The sequence below is a fragment of the Malus domestica genome, chromosome 03 (assembly GCF_042453785.1).
Source record: "Malus domestica chromosome 03, GDT2T_hap1".
Taxonomy (NCBI): domain Eukaryota; kingdom Viridiplantae; phylum Streptophyta; class Magnoliopsida; order Rosales; family Rosaceae; genus Malus; species Malus domestica.
Window position 1 is genome coordinate 9,613,608 of NC_091663.1, and position 15,709 is coordinate 9,629,316.

The window sequence follows — 15,709 nt, forward strand, 5'->3', positions numbered from 1 at the left end:
ACGTTGCATGAATGGCCCATTTAATTACCAGGGCCGGTCCACAGATTTTTTAGGCCCGGGCGACGTAAAAAAAAGTGCCCTAACTTCATGTAAGAAAATTATTTATTTTCACAAATAAGACATCGATAAAATTATACTTAGAAAAACACTACAAATTCAATAATTTAGAAACACAGAAAGACTAATTTATTTTGTATTGAGAGAGGGAAACAAAAAAACTTCGGGCTTACAAGTAGATAGATGATGAGTTTTGTTTTCCATCTGAACTTTGAATGTGTTTTTGAATAAATCGTGAGGTGTTTTTTTTTTTTCTTATTTACTAACCTTGTCAATATGGTACTAAAAAATAATGATGTTCTCGAGTCTTTAATTGATATGTATTATTAATGAATGGGCACTAAATTAAACATTTTGATGACACGTATTATAATTTGGAAATTTGGTCTACGTATTACTCTTTGTTGAAGATTAGACTTGAATTAAAACGAATATTTAAAAATAACAACCCACATAACTAATAGATAGTAACTAAAAATAAATTAACAACCAAACAAAAATTTTAAAAAATTGAAAAGAATAAACATGCACATAGCATTTCAAACTTAGAACCTCTTGTTAATTTTAAACAATAAAAATCATTGTTTCTAATTAAATTTCTTGATCATTTAACCAAATTTTATAAATTTATACTCTTATAAAAAGAAATTTGTAAAAAATGGAGAGTAAATAAGCACACATGGTGTTTTGAACCCAAGACCTTCTCATTATTTTCAAATGACAAACCACCACTTCTAGTTAAATTTCTATGTCTTTGAACCAAATTTTATAAATTTATACTCTTATAAAAACATATATAAATATACCGCCCTAATAATTTTGGTGCCCCTAATTTTTTTGAGCCCCGGAGGGTCGCCCTGCTTGTACTGGGCCTGGGCCGGCCCTGTTAATTACCGATATGTCAACCCATCATTGCTGGTCACTTTAAAAAATTTACTAATAAAATTTTGTCTACCAATAAGAAGTAGCCACATGTGCAACCCATCCCTCCCTCGATACACCAGAGGGACGAAAAATCAAATCCACCCCCCCCCCCCCAAAAAAAAATGAAATCACATGTTCACCCTTTCCTTTGGCTACATAACCTTAATTTCATGTCGTCTTGGTATTTTGTCAGTACGTAATTCGTTTGGATTAAAAAAAAAAAATCTATTGATTAGCTGCACACGAGCTCTACTGATTCAAGTAAAGAAGCATGATATTTCATTCATTGAAAAAAAAAAAAACGTTAAGATACATATTTACAAAATAATGAGCAGACTTCAAGCATTTTGTTGAAAATCAATAGAAACCCCAAGATTGCATAGGTCAATTGTTTGGCCCAAAATATTGGTTTGGGTCGAGATGTATTCTCGGTCAGGAAGGCCTTCCAAAAAGGTTACCGTGGATCGTTTAGTTCATGGGCTTCCTAACCTAGGTCGGTCAAGTCATGCTGCGAGACGAGTGATTGAATCCTGGCGCAATAAGGAGTCTCGGCAAGATATGGATAGAAGTGAATCCGGTTTGATAAAGGACTGGGTTCAAAGTCATAGTGAAAATAGGACCGGTCGACATGGTGTTTGATTAGATGAAGAAATCCTAATCCGAGTAGGGTTTTAATTCGGTCTAGAAAGTACATGGTGCTATAAATAGAAGAGGTTGTGCATCGTTCAAGCCCCCTTCAATTCAACACACAACTGCCCTGCGCAAATTCTCTCAACAACCTTAAGACTTTTTTCTTTTTCTTTTTTTCGCCGACACACCTTCAGTTTGGATAAACAGCACAGTGAAGGCAACCAGTGATATCTTTAGTCGGCATAGATAGCACTGTCACCGTAGAACCAGCCAATTTCGCAGCATCTTCAATTGGCATAGATAGCACTGCGTCAAGGGTGATTGGTTATCTATCCAAGTCTCGGTCGAAAAGGATTTCTGAATCCTTATTGGTCGAGGTTATCTCATTAGCCTTCTCGGCGAAGTGAGGTGTTACAGTTTATTGAGCTCGGCACATTGCACGCCGAGTTAGTTTATGATTGGATACTCTCAAGTGGGATTTAGAGTTCAGCATTCCGACAGCCGAACCACGTTTATTGTTAAGACATATATCCGCTTTGAGTATTTGTACCCTTACACTTTGGTGTCAATTCGGCGTGAGTTTACTCTGACGAATACCATCACTGTGGCCGAATCTGACGGTGACGATTTGTGAACTTTGTAAGAATAATAGCCTTGTCTTCAGGTTCGAGAACCCAAGAGGCCGAGATGTGTTCCTTCTTCGGTCGCAATCGCAAGACGCAGAAGTCAGCCGCGCACCCAACGCAACATCAACAAATTTTACTCCTCGGCCGAGCTCGGCTGACGAGTTGGCACGCCCCGCATTCAACCGAAGGACGTAGTTAGCTTATAGATTACTCGGCCTGTGCGCCACATAGACTTGATAGTTTTTAGGGTCAACATCAATATAATTATTGAATCTCATTACAATCATGAGAACAAAACTCTTGAATTATATTGAGATAGAGAGCGCAATTTTGGTCCATTAGAATAAACAATAACAATGAAATACGTTATATGATATTATACAAGTATTACTCCAATTATATATGACATTTGGTATATATTATCGTGTTCTAAACACACTGAAAATTTTCTCCAAGCTACAGAAAAGAGATATCCGATTGGAGAGTCAACGTGGGACCTTAAAGCAGGTAAGAATCCGATTTGGTAGCAAAGTCAAGCAAATTAGAATTTTCAATTGGACTACACTTTCATAAATAAATAAATAAAAAGGACTAAACTTTGATCAATTAAAGATTAAACAAAAAGTCCTATTTGAACAATTGAACCCCAACGGTTATCTTCCCTAATCAACAATATTTTGTTACCCATTTTACCCCAGCAGATTAATTACAGCAAACTTATCGGATACTCAAACATACTAATCTAGACACAACTCATAATCGGAGGGATCATAATCACAGATTTCAGCCAAACCCCTAAAAGTCACAAATTAAACTCCATATCAATCTTAATTAATTTCCACTAATTAATCGGGACGATTCTGTCACTCCAAAAAAAATAACAAAAAAAGGCAAGGAACTCACAGAAAATCAATTAGGGCTTTGAACCTTTTTGATAGGGTCTAAAAAATTGTGGAGTTTTTTTTTATACAACCAGCTTCTTCTTCTTCATAAGCTTCTCTATCAGTTTAGCTGAAAACAAATTTGGATTGTTTTTCTTTTTTTGATGAAAAACTTCCAAGAGAAAAACAAGGACCTCAAAGAAGATTATGAAGAAGAAGATCAAGAAATCATGGATGATGATGATGTACATGCACAAGAGATTGAAGAACAAGTAGCGCTACGTGGCGATGATTATCATAAGGGTAAACAAGTAGTACTAGACAGTGATGTTCATCATCGAAGTGGAGATCGGGTTTGTGAGCAATGTGGGAAGAGATTTCAAAATGGAAAAGCTTTGGGAGGTCACAGAAAGGTTCATCTCAATCAGTCTCTTCTTCCCAAGAAGAACAAAGCATTGTTTAAGCAGAAGAAGAAACACGGTTCTTCCAAAGGCGGCAGCAGCAGTGAAGTCTCGTGCTACGTTTGCAAAAAGGATTTCCCATCTATCAAATCCTTGCACGGACACATGAGACTCCATCGCGAAAGAGACTGGAAGGGTGTCAGACCTCCTGGGGCTGTTCAGCCTCTTTCCGAAGAAAGTAAATCTTCTTCATACGAAATTGGCTCCGATGATGATTGTGAACATGACGACAATGATGACGGCTATCGTGATAGTAGTTTTTCTGATCACACCATAGATACAGACAATGATGCAGCAATTTTTTTAGTAAACTGGAGGAATATTGAACAAAGACGCAGGATTGCTTACCAAAGAGATCCTAATGGTGAAGACAAAGTTGGTGAATTCGGACTGAAGAAGCTAATAGAAGAGTCACCAGTTGGATACAAAGGTAACCCTTCATCCAAGAACATCAAATTTGATGATGATAGTAAGAAAATTACCATGGAGGGAAGTAAAAGTTTTGGAGGTGCAAAACCCAAAAAAGATTTCAGCTTGTTTGGTCAAACCCACAAGCAAATTTCAAGGAAGCCTCAAGAGTTTAGAGTCACAAGATCAGATGCAACGTTGAGTGACATGAATGTAGACGAATCAGCCGGGTTTAGTAGTAAATATGCAGCTCACCAAGTTAGTGAATCGGCATTGGAGAAGGCAATAGAAGAGTCACCTGGTGGATACAAAGGCAATAAAACTTCGGAGAAAAGTAGGTCTGAGAGTGTGAATTTTGTGCCGAATAAGTTAAGCATTGGAGGTAAAGAAAAGGCTTCTGTGGATGATGATGATGATGGTCACGACGACAACGATGAGAATGTTGATCAGACTAGTTGGAAGGTGAAGCTGAAAAAGGCGATGAAGGAGGTTTCGAAAACAGGTAAAAAACCCACCAAAGACACGGCTTTAAATGATCAAACCCACTACCAGATTTCACGAAGAACTCAGGAATTTGGTGCGAAGTATGCTGAAAGAGAAAATTACAATGGCCCTAGCGCTACCTGTAACCAAGTACTTGAAAGAGCAGAAGAAGCTGAAGCAGTGGAGCACGAGACCAAAGAGTTTGTGTGCAACATCTGCCCCTGCAAGTTCTCAACAGGTCAGGCTCCGGGAGGCCACAAGAGATGTCACAACTATAGAGTACCGGTGGAAGAAGCTCCGGAGACAGCAGAAGTAGCACCGGTGGCTGAAGAAGACGGTGAGATCACTACTGTTCCTGAAAAACTAGACTTGGATCTCAATCAACTTCCTTACGAATCAAACGATGAGTGAAGTGGGAAGAGCTAGTTAACTTGCTTGTTGATACTTGCATTTTATGAATTTCGGGAGAGGTTTCAACTCCTCCAAGTGAATTTGACTGTGATGGTTTATATGATTTGTTTCTCATAGAAAAGAAAGGATCAAGATATTATTGTTCGTCATTTGTTTCTCAAGACATTTTTTTTCCTGAGGGAAGTGATTTTTGCACTCCCTTTTTCTCGTTCTACACTCCTTCCCGTTGTTTCTAGCCTTATGATTAATTAAATCAAAGGTCGTTCTACACTCCTTCCCGTTGTTTCTAGCCTTATGATTAATTAAATCAAAGGAGAATCAACGTGCATAAACAAGGGAGGAGCCCAGAAGTAGAAACTAGGGGTACAAAAATCACTACCCTCCCCCAAATGAAGTTCACAAGTATGTTGCAGCATTCTCAGTATATAAACTTGTTATTTGTAAATGTGGCATATATTTTGGAATGCAACCAAATTATGAATGTGGTGCCTTCCACGGTTCCACCATGCTTGATGCACAATTCTTTCGGAAATTTTCCAAGCTGGGTGACTGGGTGTTCCTTTCTTTGATAATTTATCTGGGTATGTTACATGAAGTGTGCTATACATTCTCTCAAGTTTATGCTGCCAAATCGGCAGGAAAACAACTCCGACCCTGGCATGCCAAATACAATTTCTTCAGCACCCCCGGCAGAGTGTAATACGAAACAGGTGAGGCCTACTGTTCTGTGATGGGCGCCCGTGATTGTTGTTCGAATGCAGCATACGCATAAAAATTTTGCTCCAAGTCAACAGAGTCCATGCTGAGTGGATTTAAGTTGAAAGTTGAGGTCTCTGCCCGCTATAAATTTCTTCGCTTTCAGGTAATAATCTCTGGTCGATATCTTCTAGGCTCTTCACCAAAGTTGGCCGTCCAAGTTCCTGGATCTGTAGCATGGAAAAAGCAGTCGTACATTAAGAACTGATGATGTATAATTGGGACATTGACTTGTACTGCAAGGTTCAGTTCAAATTAGAACAAAAGTCTGCAATTTTCCAAGCATAGAAGACGGGGAATTCGCAGTAACTAACCAGACAGTCATACAAAAACCCACACTCGAAGCAAAGCTGATAATTGTCACTAACTACAAATTTTAATGACTTTTTTTTTGGTAAATTAATTTGAATGACCGGAAACAATGAAAGATTGATTTAAAAAACGGAAGTACACTTTACCTTTCTCCAGTTTGCTGAGAGTTCTAATTTGCTCCCTCAATTTTAATTGAACAACCTTAATCTTAAATTTTAATGTGTCAATCTGGTCCCTCACATGGTGTGGATTGGGAGATTCGGTCAAACATGCAGTGTCAAGTGAAACTGAGATTGTCTGATGTAAAATTCAGTGCTCAATTTTGCCCTAATTAGATTAATAGAATTGGCTAGAGTAAATTACAACAGATTAAAAGAAGAAGGATTGACATCGATCACGTTGTGAAACTATAAGGAATAGACGTTGTGTCATCAATTCCATGTAAGTTCCAATTTTGGTGATCAACTGGAAATTACAAGGTTGACATTAATCAAATTGGCTAGATGCCCCAGAATCCCAGATTGAAACTTTTAGTAAATTGCAGGGAATAGAAATATATATATACTTTGGCTTATGAAAATGTAATTTTCTATCACCAACACATATAGACTAGATGCAACTTTATTTAAAGCTATACAATTTAATGTTGATGCAGATTTCATTTTTTTTTCTTTGGATAGTTAATGAATGTTAAAAGATATGCATTACAAGAACCTTCATACCTCCGAGTTTCTATGTCGTTCACGTTCACGTATCTGTTCAACTGTCATTCCAGACCATTCATCAATCCAAGAAAAGCAATTCCGATGGCTTTCTAGGAAAAGAGCCCTTTCACCCTATAAAAAGTATCCCAATTACAATGACACTGTTAAAAGTATAATAAAAGGTGAACTCCAAGATCTTATAATATGTATAGATGTTCTGAAGATAATCACACACATGGTAAAATCGAAAACCAATATAAAATTAACGTTTCACTCCACTTAGCATCTTCCTTAGAAAATAAGAAAGAAAATCTCTTTGTTTCCTCCATATCATTATTTTTATTTCCAACTGTAGTAAACATTGCCTCATTCTGCTGCAAAACAAACCTGAACTATGAAAAGAAATCAACTATTTATAAATATAACTTAATGGTTAGTTGGGTGATGCTGCCATTTGTGTAGCTATTGTATTATGGAAGATGGTTGTCATAACCCAAAGATGTGTAACGTATAACAAAAATAATAACTGATAATCAAATCTAAGAGAGACTACCAATAGCAAAGCTCGTTCAAGTTTATTGCCGAAACCCCAATATGGTGCATCAATGGTGACCAGTTTGTAGGCTGTCATAACTGGATCCGACGTGTCCTGAAATTTTAAAAAATAATTAACAGATTAGCCGTTAGACCTAGAAGACAATCCAATCCAAGTCAAATACAAATCAGAGAGTACGATTTTGCAAGACATAATATCCATGTAAAAAGCATTACTAAGCACAGTCAGTAATAGACAATTCATAAATTAATACAAGATTAAACTAATGGTAGGGATTATTCCAACCTGCCAGCCCTCTAAAAGTGGACCACGTCCAGTTTTCGTTGATGTAAATTGGGAAAAGTCGGTGTTGTTAGTGCCAACTATGTGACTCCAGTAATCCCTTGCAGATGAAGCAATATCAACAGTTTCCACATCCCTGGTTGCTAGTTGTGCTTTGCTTAGACCATGAACCTAGGTTGTAGTTAACAAGGGTTCAAAGAGGACGATAAAGACAGTAAATCACCAAATTTTGGCTGCAAACAGAGCCACAAAATAAAAGAACAGAAAACTTTTCTAGAAACTTACATTATCCGAATGGCCATTGTCAGCTCTGTTAACTGTTTCGACGGTCAGCTGAAACTTGGTGAAGTATGGGCACTGCAAAATTCCAAAACATTAATTTCAAAAAAGTTCAAGAATACATGAAGTATCAATTGTTTTCAGAGATGGACAAAAAAATATTACCTTGATTACTGTCCATTGGCCATCCATTTGAAGTCAACCAAAACCCAAGTCAGAATAAGTTTGAAGTGTGTTTAAAAATAAGATACATGAAAATTGAATTAAAGAAAGAATGGAAAACCTGTCTTGCATCTTGGGTGTGCATTCCAGGCTTCCTCTTGCATGATGAGAGCATCTGCTGGCGCAAAAGTGGCAAGCCAACCAGGAGCTTTGCTGGAATAACAAAATGAATGAATAAGTAACCTTGGAATTCATAAAATACATATCTCAATGAAACGTATAAACAGATGATCCACTTCATGGAAAAGAGAGTAAACAAACAGTACGGCCACCATATACGTAGGAACATAGGTGGTATCAATGCTGTGGTAAAATCATAACCAAATAATGTACCAAGTAATTTTTTTAACTGAGGAAACAAACTTCAACATCATTAAATAAACAATTTAGCGATAGCAACTTAAACTGACAAATCTGAACTGGTTTTACCTTTGTAGACGATAAATTTTAGAACTGTAGTGACCCTTTCCAAATAAATCATCTTCAAAGGATTTACTCTCTACTATTTCCACCCCTTCGGTACTGTCTGTGTTCTGTTCCTGCATCTTCATGACCATATATGTCTGGGCTACTCGATACTGCAGTTCAAAGTTTGGTTAACAATCACTCCATAGTTCTTTTACAAGTGAAAACTAAACAAAACTAATGCCTGAGAATTTTAGTAGAATACAGAATCATAAGCTCGTTAACTGCATTTACCTCTTCCAACGACATGGGCATGACAATCCGACTTCATGCAAGTCCCCAATTGAAGAAGACAAGAGTTAAGGAAACCTCAATGGAAAGGTGACTTAGTTTTTGTATAGCAAGAGCTGTAAGAGAAAACTCTCCATAGCGGCATAGCCTTTACCAATGTTTCTCAAATGCTACAATGTGCTTCTTGCTGAATAATTTAGTACAAAACTCTCATGAATCTCTTCGCAAACTATTTCGTGTCCAGACTGAATCACTGCTTATATATAAAGACATGATTCCATATGGTCATATAATATGCAGACTATTAAGTAAGAGAAAATCACTATATAGTCATACAATATGCAGACTATTAAATAAGAGAAAATCACTACATATATACAAGCACAGATACATATACACTATATATGTGTAAGACTATATATTTAGAAAAAAATAGAAGCTTTGAATTAGCGTTCAGTTTTTATTAGCCAAATATATAACGAAAAAGAAGAACAGAAAATTTTGAGATTTGAATCCCAAATAAAGAACATAAACCCCAGGATTAACAGAAAAGATTGAAACTTTACCTTACTGTTGTTCATTGTTCTTCATTCTCCTCAGCAAGCAAAGAAAAGGAAATGCTGAATCCTTCAAACCCACAAAAATAAAAATAAAATCCAGAAATGCAGGGTGCAGACGTGTACATTCATTTACCAAACTAACCATAATTTGTGACAGAAAACAAAATTAAAAACCATAATTTGCTCAAGTTTGTGTTAATCCAATACCTACCACCTCAAGTAAAAATCTGTAAAACAACATAAATCAAGTTCAAACAGCATTTTCTCAGCAACCAGATAAAAGGGTAACAAATAAACAATCCAGAAAACACAATTAAGGAAAAATATAAAGGATACAATTCCTTCATCAGAACCATTTCCACCGACTTCAATCTTCAAAATTCGACCAAAACTGTGATCCCCAGCTTCAAATGTGGCACAAAACAGACAGAACCCAGAAAGCAGAAGCAGATTTTGAACCCAAAAAGCAGACGCAGAAGCAGAAGCACAACCAGAATTCAACCCAGACGTGACGTCAGAGGATTATTTGAGCAAGCAGGATTGAAGAAAATATCTTTCTGTTCTTGCCAAGTGCAGGGAAATTAGATGTTTCTTCGTTTCTTTATACCGTTGGCGTTGTAATAAAAAGGCACGTCACGCCACGTCGTCACCAGCTCAACTCCCAGCGCATTTTAGCATGAGTCGAGCCAGGAGACGGAGCCAACGAACGTTGGAAGAGTAGATGCGACTCCCTTCTGACTTTTGACTTTTTTGGGGTTTTTTATTTTATTTTATTTTATTTTATTTTGGGTTAACACTTTTTTGGGTTTCCTAGACACGCGTTTTGCAGCTAAGACGACGTCGTTTCCTCCGTAATAAATTAGAAATAGTATATTTTTTATTTTCTTTTATTTTTGTTTGATTGACATTGACACCACATTGCATCGTTCAAACCGGCTGTATTTCCCACTTTATATTTTTTGGGATTTTCTTTTCTTGAAGGAAATTAGAGAGAGATGAAAGATTAGAGGAACGGCAACCACAAGAAGGATTTGCTTTAATTTTGTTGTTTATATTAAATCCCTAATTATCCGGCAGTGTTGTCACATGCATAATGCATTATTAAGGGGAAATATTTGTTATGCTTCATTGTGCTCCACCTAAATCTGTCATTGCTATTTGCTAATTTGTCTTAGATTGCAATTTGGCCTCAACAAATGGTCATCCTCCAATAAGGGGAAAGATTTCCTTAGATTTAAGGAGTTTTATCCTTGATTATCTACTTTGTTAAGTGATGAGATCAATATGAGTCCTAGAGGAGGGCTCGTTCTGGTTTAAGTCGATTTCCCAATCAAATCGCAGTCAATCTAATGATATAACGGAACAATCTTGTTCAATTTTCACTAAAACTATGGGCGAAATAGATCCTAACCAAATCATTGTTTGCGGGTTTGTTTGTTCAATTTGGCCTCAAAGTTTGATTTTTTTTTTCTTTGGTTAAACGATTTTATAAAATTGATTTTTTGCAGAAGTAATCTTTACATTTATATTTATAATATAAATTGTTCTGATCATAAGCACCAAAATCTGTGGACGGGCCATGAAGTATTTTGAGGACTAACTCCTCCTTAACTTTGAGGAGCCAAGCTCTTTTTTTAACAAAAATAAAATTATATTTTTAGTATGAAAAGACCATTGTGCCCTTTACTTTGACAAAAAAGAAGACATATTTGACGTATGTACCAGTCATGTAATGCAAAGTTAAGTTGGAAGATGTGAGAAACTAATATGAGAGTTTAAGAACGAAAACTAAACGTGGAGTACAATTCAAGGACCTTTGCTACCACACACCGTAGAACTAATATCTATCAAACTCACATCATTAGAAAAATAGTGTTATAAAAATTAAACTCAAGGTGCTTGATTCATATAAGTAATAGAAATGAAAGTTAATTTGACGGTTATACAAACAAAAGAAAGAATGAAGGATGCTTAAACTTTGAAAGTTTTTTGTTTATATCCCTGGTATGCTTTAATGAAAATCTCATTTTTCCCAATGAACTTGCAACTGCCTGACTTTTCTACCATTGTTTATGGACAAGGATTGTCTACCCTCCACTTTCGGTGCCCTCTCTGTGCCCTCTTGTTTTGTGTGGTCACGGTTAAGCCACGTCAACATTTTATATTGTTTTTTTATAGATATAATAAGACAAAAATAAATAGTAATATAAAATGTTGACGTAGCTTAACCGTGACCACACAAACAGGAGGGCACGGGGAGGGCACCGAAAGTGGAGGGCAGACAATCCTTGTCCATTGTTTATATCCCTTGTATGCTTTAATTTACTTGGATCTCATGGAATTAAAGTCAAAAGAGAGAAAATGTCAAGTTTTGAGAAAAATGCCAGTTTCACATCAACCAAGTTTAGGATTGTTTAAGGCTAACTTGATATAATGGTAACACGATATGAAATAATAGAACGTCTAAATGTTTCACAAAAATTGAAGTTAAACAAAACCACAAAGATATTCACTGTTTTTCTATTGTTTCTCCTATGTTGAAAATTTTGCATGTTGGAAGATTTTAAAATTTGTGCTTTAAATGATCCATGGATGGAGAGGAACTCCCATGTTAATATGTTGCTATCTCTCAATCTCTCTCGTCACATGGTCATTATGTGACTAGTCATGTGGTCAAAGACACAAGAAGATGGGTATATTGTACACAATAATAGATAGATAGGTTTTTCTCTCATGAATGACCACAATATTGTAAAAGTTAAATCACGGTTAATAAATTTACTGCATTTTTTAATTATTGTAGAGTTGCTTGTAGTTTAGGATTTACCGTTTGAAATTTGAATGATGACATGTTTATGTGTGCCATTTGTCTATCATGGGGCATGTCACTCTTGAGGGGAGAATTTGTTTTGTAACGGTTGTATCTCTTGTTGTATCTTTTTCTCTCATCATGTTTATCACGTGATTAAAATGCACTTTACCATTTGTGTCTCTCTTTCACATCACATCATCACATAAGTATGATGTGTTTGTCTTTCTTTATGAATAATAGATGTTATGGAAAATAAAAACTTTCAATTTTGGGTATGAACTTGGATATCCAATTCCAAATTGTACATAAGCAACTCTTTGTTAGGATACAATTGTAGGAGTATCTACTTGTTAAAGTTAGGGGTGTGATATTCACACACCCTATTTTACTTTTCACATACCCTTCTAGTTTTCGGCCGTTGGATCAGATGAATTGAAGAAAATCAACGAATAGAAATTAATAAGATGTGTGTAAGAAGTAAAATAGGGTGCATGGATAGCACACCCCTAAAGTTATTGTCTATGTTCATAAAGTATTAGCTATCTCCAAATGATTCATTAATTTTTTGACAAAAATAAAAAATAAAAGGTTTGTCAATTTTATATTGTAACACGTGAATTAATAATGATTTAGTCACAATCGTAATAAAAAGGTTGTCCATATGTTAGTCCCTAGCATTTGATTATGGGCTGAGTCGTTGAAAGCCCAAATCCAATCAAAGTTAAAAATCAAAACAAAACATTTAATCTCTACTAATTAATAAAACACTCATTGTTAACCAAAATCTTATGAAATTACCAGTTTAACCTTTTAATTAAAACAGAACATGAATATGAAATATGAGGCTGAAATGTAATTTCACATAACCAAATTTTGCTGTTTTTTTTCAAAATCTCACTTACCTGTAATCCTAACATATCTCTAACTAAAAAATTAAAATTAAAATTAAAATTCTTCCTCCCACATTCTCTATCACTCTTTTCCTCTTTCCTTCTATTTCAAAAACAAAAATAAAAAATTTTCTCACACACTTTGTGTGTGCCCATATTCTAGTATGATTTGACAAAACAAAAACCCTAAGGGTGCGTTTGTTGCACCGGACTATCTCGGACTTGACTAGCTTAAAGGACTAAGCTGAACTGTCTTGGCATGGACTAAGTAGGACAAGAATAGTGAAGCGTTTGGTGCAATATCGGACTAAGTCACAGACTAAATTATTTTTAGAATCTAAATATTTTTTTTACTACTTTTTAATTATTTTATTACTTTTTTATTTAGATATTTTCATTGACTCACCCTAACTCACCTCCATTTTCTCTCTTTCTGTCCCTCACCCCATGACCCTATTTCCTTCTCTTTTTCTTTCTCTGCACTTCTATCTCTCTCTCTCCTCAACAATAATCTGCAACCTTTCTCTCTCTAAGCTCCGAGAAGGAACCCCCACCATTTCTCTTGATGTTGACCAAATCAACCCTAAAAAATCTGAACCTCGAACCCTTGGGACATGGGGAATCCACCTACGGCGTTGTACGTATCATCGATGCACCATCGGGTGCTCTGCCATTAACGCAGAGAGCTTGAGCTCCCTCAAACTCTATCTCAGGTATGAATTATTTCCCCTCTTGGTTGTGTGAGTTTTAATCTATCTAGAGAGTTCCATAAGCTGCATGATCTCCAGATTTCTCCAAAAAAAAATCCCTGATCATCGATTTCCCAAAAAAAAAAACTTGTCCATCAATGGCCTGTAACAAATTCAAGCCTTTTCATTTCGTTTCTTCTTCCCCTGCAATTCTACCAAAAATTGCCAAATGATGCTTGCTTTCTTTGGATCTCGAGAGAGTGGTGTTGGGCTAACAATGTATCTCGCTGAAGTTGGGAGTGGTGGTGTGATGGTGGCTGTCGGTGCTCAAGAAAACAGAGAGCAGAAAGTGGATGAGAGAAGATGAGGACAGACCAGACGAAGTGAAACACCCAAACCCCAATTTTTATTTAAAAATAGTTTTAATTCTTAATTGGTGAGCCCGTGGGGCCCACCTTGTTTTATTTTTATGTTTTCCGGTCTCTCTTCTCTCAGTTCTCTCTTTTCCCTCACCTCTCCCGCAACTCTCTCTCCCGTGTCTCTCTCGGACCTCATCTCTCTCCCTTGCTGCAACCCCTTTTCCCCGAAAAACACCCTCAGCCACGCCATCTGCTGAGGACATCACCATCAAAACCTCTATAGTTTTCTCTCTCCCGTTGTAGAAAGGATGACGGAGTTTCCAGGAGCCTCCGGCGACTTTCGAGGCCATTTCCGGCCAAACCACGGCGAGTTGGCCGGCGTGCAAGGTAGTACTACAACTTTCCTTTTTGTTTCACTCAATTTTGTTGAGTATTGAAGAAGTTATACTCATTTGAATTTTACCGGCCAAACCATGGCGAGTTAGATGTCGTGTGAGGTACTATTCTCTTCGTCTCTTCGAGGGCTACAACTTTTGTTTTTGTCTCGCTTGAGTTCGTTGAGTAGTGACAAAGTTATAGCCGTTTAAAGTTGGGTGGTTTTTCGGCCGAATTTCCGGCCTTCTTCTTCGGCAAAACCAAGCCTCTCAGGCCGTTTAGAAAACCCCACAGGCCTTAAGCCCGTTATATCTCAGCCCAAAACCCCAGCCCGCATCCTTTTTTTTTTGTTTATTTGTTTTTAAAAAACCCAAAAGGCCTCAGGCCTTATATATATTTTGGCCTTGGGCCGGTTTAATTCAAAGGGCTTAAAGCCCTGTTTGTTTTTGTGAGGCCTTAAGGCCTTGTGCCTTGTGTGTGTGTGCAGCCCGTGTGTGTGTGTGTGTGTGTGTGTGTTTGTGGTGTGTGTGTGTGTGTGTTTGGGATTAAGCCCAAACCCCATTTCTTCACCCTAAAGCCTTTTCACCCTAAAACCCTTTTAACCCAAAAACCCTAGGTTTCTAAAACCCAATAAATCCTAATCCTATTTAACCTAAACCCTAATCTGGATTTCAAGCCTAAAACCCGTTAGACCTAAATTGACCGTTAACCTCCGGTCAACGTTGACTTTAGGGTTGACTTTTCGGGTTTTCGTCCGGGACCCTTCTTAGGGTAATTCGACGTTCTGAATCTGGTTCCAATGTCCGTTTTCCCAAATTCAATTGCTATTTTATATTTTTATTTATTGGACTCTTTAATGTGCTTAGGGGCAATTATTGTGACGTTTCTGTCTTCGCTAGTGGCGCAGCTTTTGGCAACTAAGTACTGTGAGTGGACCCCTTCTAAAATTACATGATTTGATAATTTAATTGCATAAATGATTAGCATGCCTACGGATTTATGATTTGATTTATGTGAAGCTTGTTGATTTAATATATTGATTTTCGTCTCGTGTTTTGGTGAGGAAATAAATTGTTAGTCTATATTGAGCTATATTTTAATATATCGTATTTTCTATAAAAACCATGAACTGGTAGACTATCCGATGGATGACGATAGGATGCTAGAACATGTTTTAGAAACCCCTCTTTATAGTATAGACGATGGATGACTTTATACTATGAAGTGGTTAATTATGAGAGGCCGTAAATATTTGTGCGTACCTAGTAGACACTATGCCGCCTGGGGCGAGGATCTGGTGTTGGCATGTAGGCCGGGAGAAATAATCCCTAGCGAA

General features: G+C 36.9%; 2 protein-coding genes across 3 annotated transcripts; one reads left to right on the plus strand and one right to left on the minus strand.

The window, feature by feature from the left end:
• The first annotated feature begins 3,305 nt into the window (after positions 1-3,305).
• Positions 3,306-4,881, plus strand: LOC103422653 (uncharacterized). The gene has a single exon (XM_008360714.3). The coding sequence runs from the start codon at positions 3,349-3,351 to the stop codon at positions 4,879-4,881; it is 1,533 nt and encodes a 510-aa protein (XP_008358936.3). The 5' UTR covers positions 3,306-3,348.
• Positions 4,882-5,413: 532 nt separating this feature from the next.
• On the minus strand, positions 5,414-9,822 carry LOC103421981 (uncharacterized). 2 transcript variants are annotated; one of them, XM_070818940.1, is made up of 10 exons: positions 9,585-9,822; positions 9,255-9,385; positions 8,692-8,875; positions 8,422-8,570; positions 7,936-8,145; positions 7,777-7,848; positions 7,495-7,662; positions 7,207-7,302; positions 6,672-6,785; positions 5,414-5,807 (listed from the first exon to the last, which is right to left on the minus strand). In XM_070818940.1, exons 5-10 carry the CDS (start codon positions 7,960-7,962, stop codon positions 5,694-5,696), a joined length of 591 nt encoding a protein of 196 aa, XP_070675041.1. In that variant the 5' UTR covers positions 7,963-8,145; positions 8,422-8,570; positions 8,692-8,875; positions 9,255-9,385; positions 9,585-9,822; the 3' UTR covers positions 5,414-5,693. The 2 variants fall into 2 exon arrangements, with proteins under 2 accessions (XP_070675041.1, XP_070675040.1); XM_070818939.1 differs by lacking the exon at positions 9,585-9,822 and having other exon boundaries at positions 8,692-9,385.
• Positions 9,823-15,709: the final 5,887 nt, after the last annotated feature.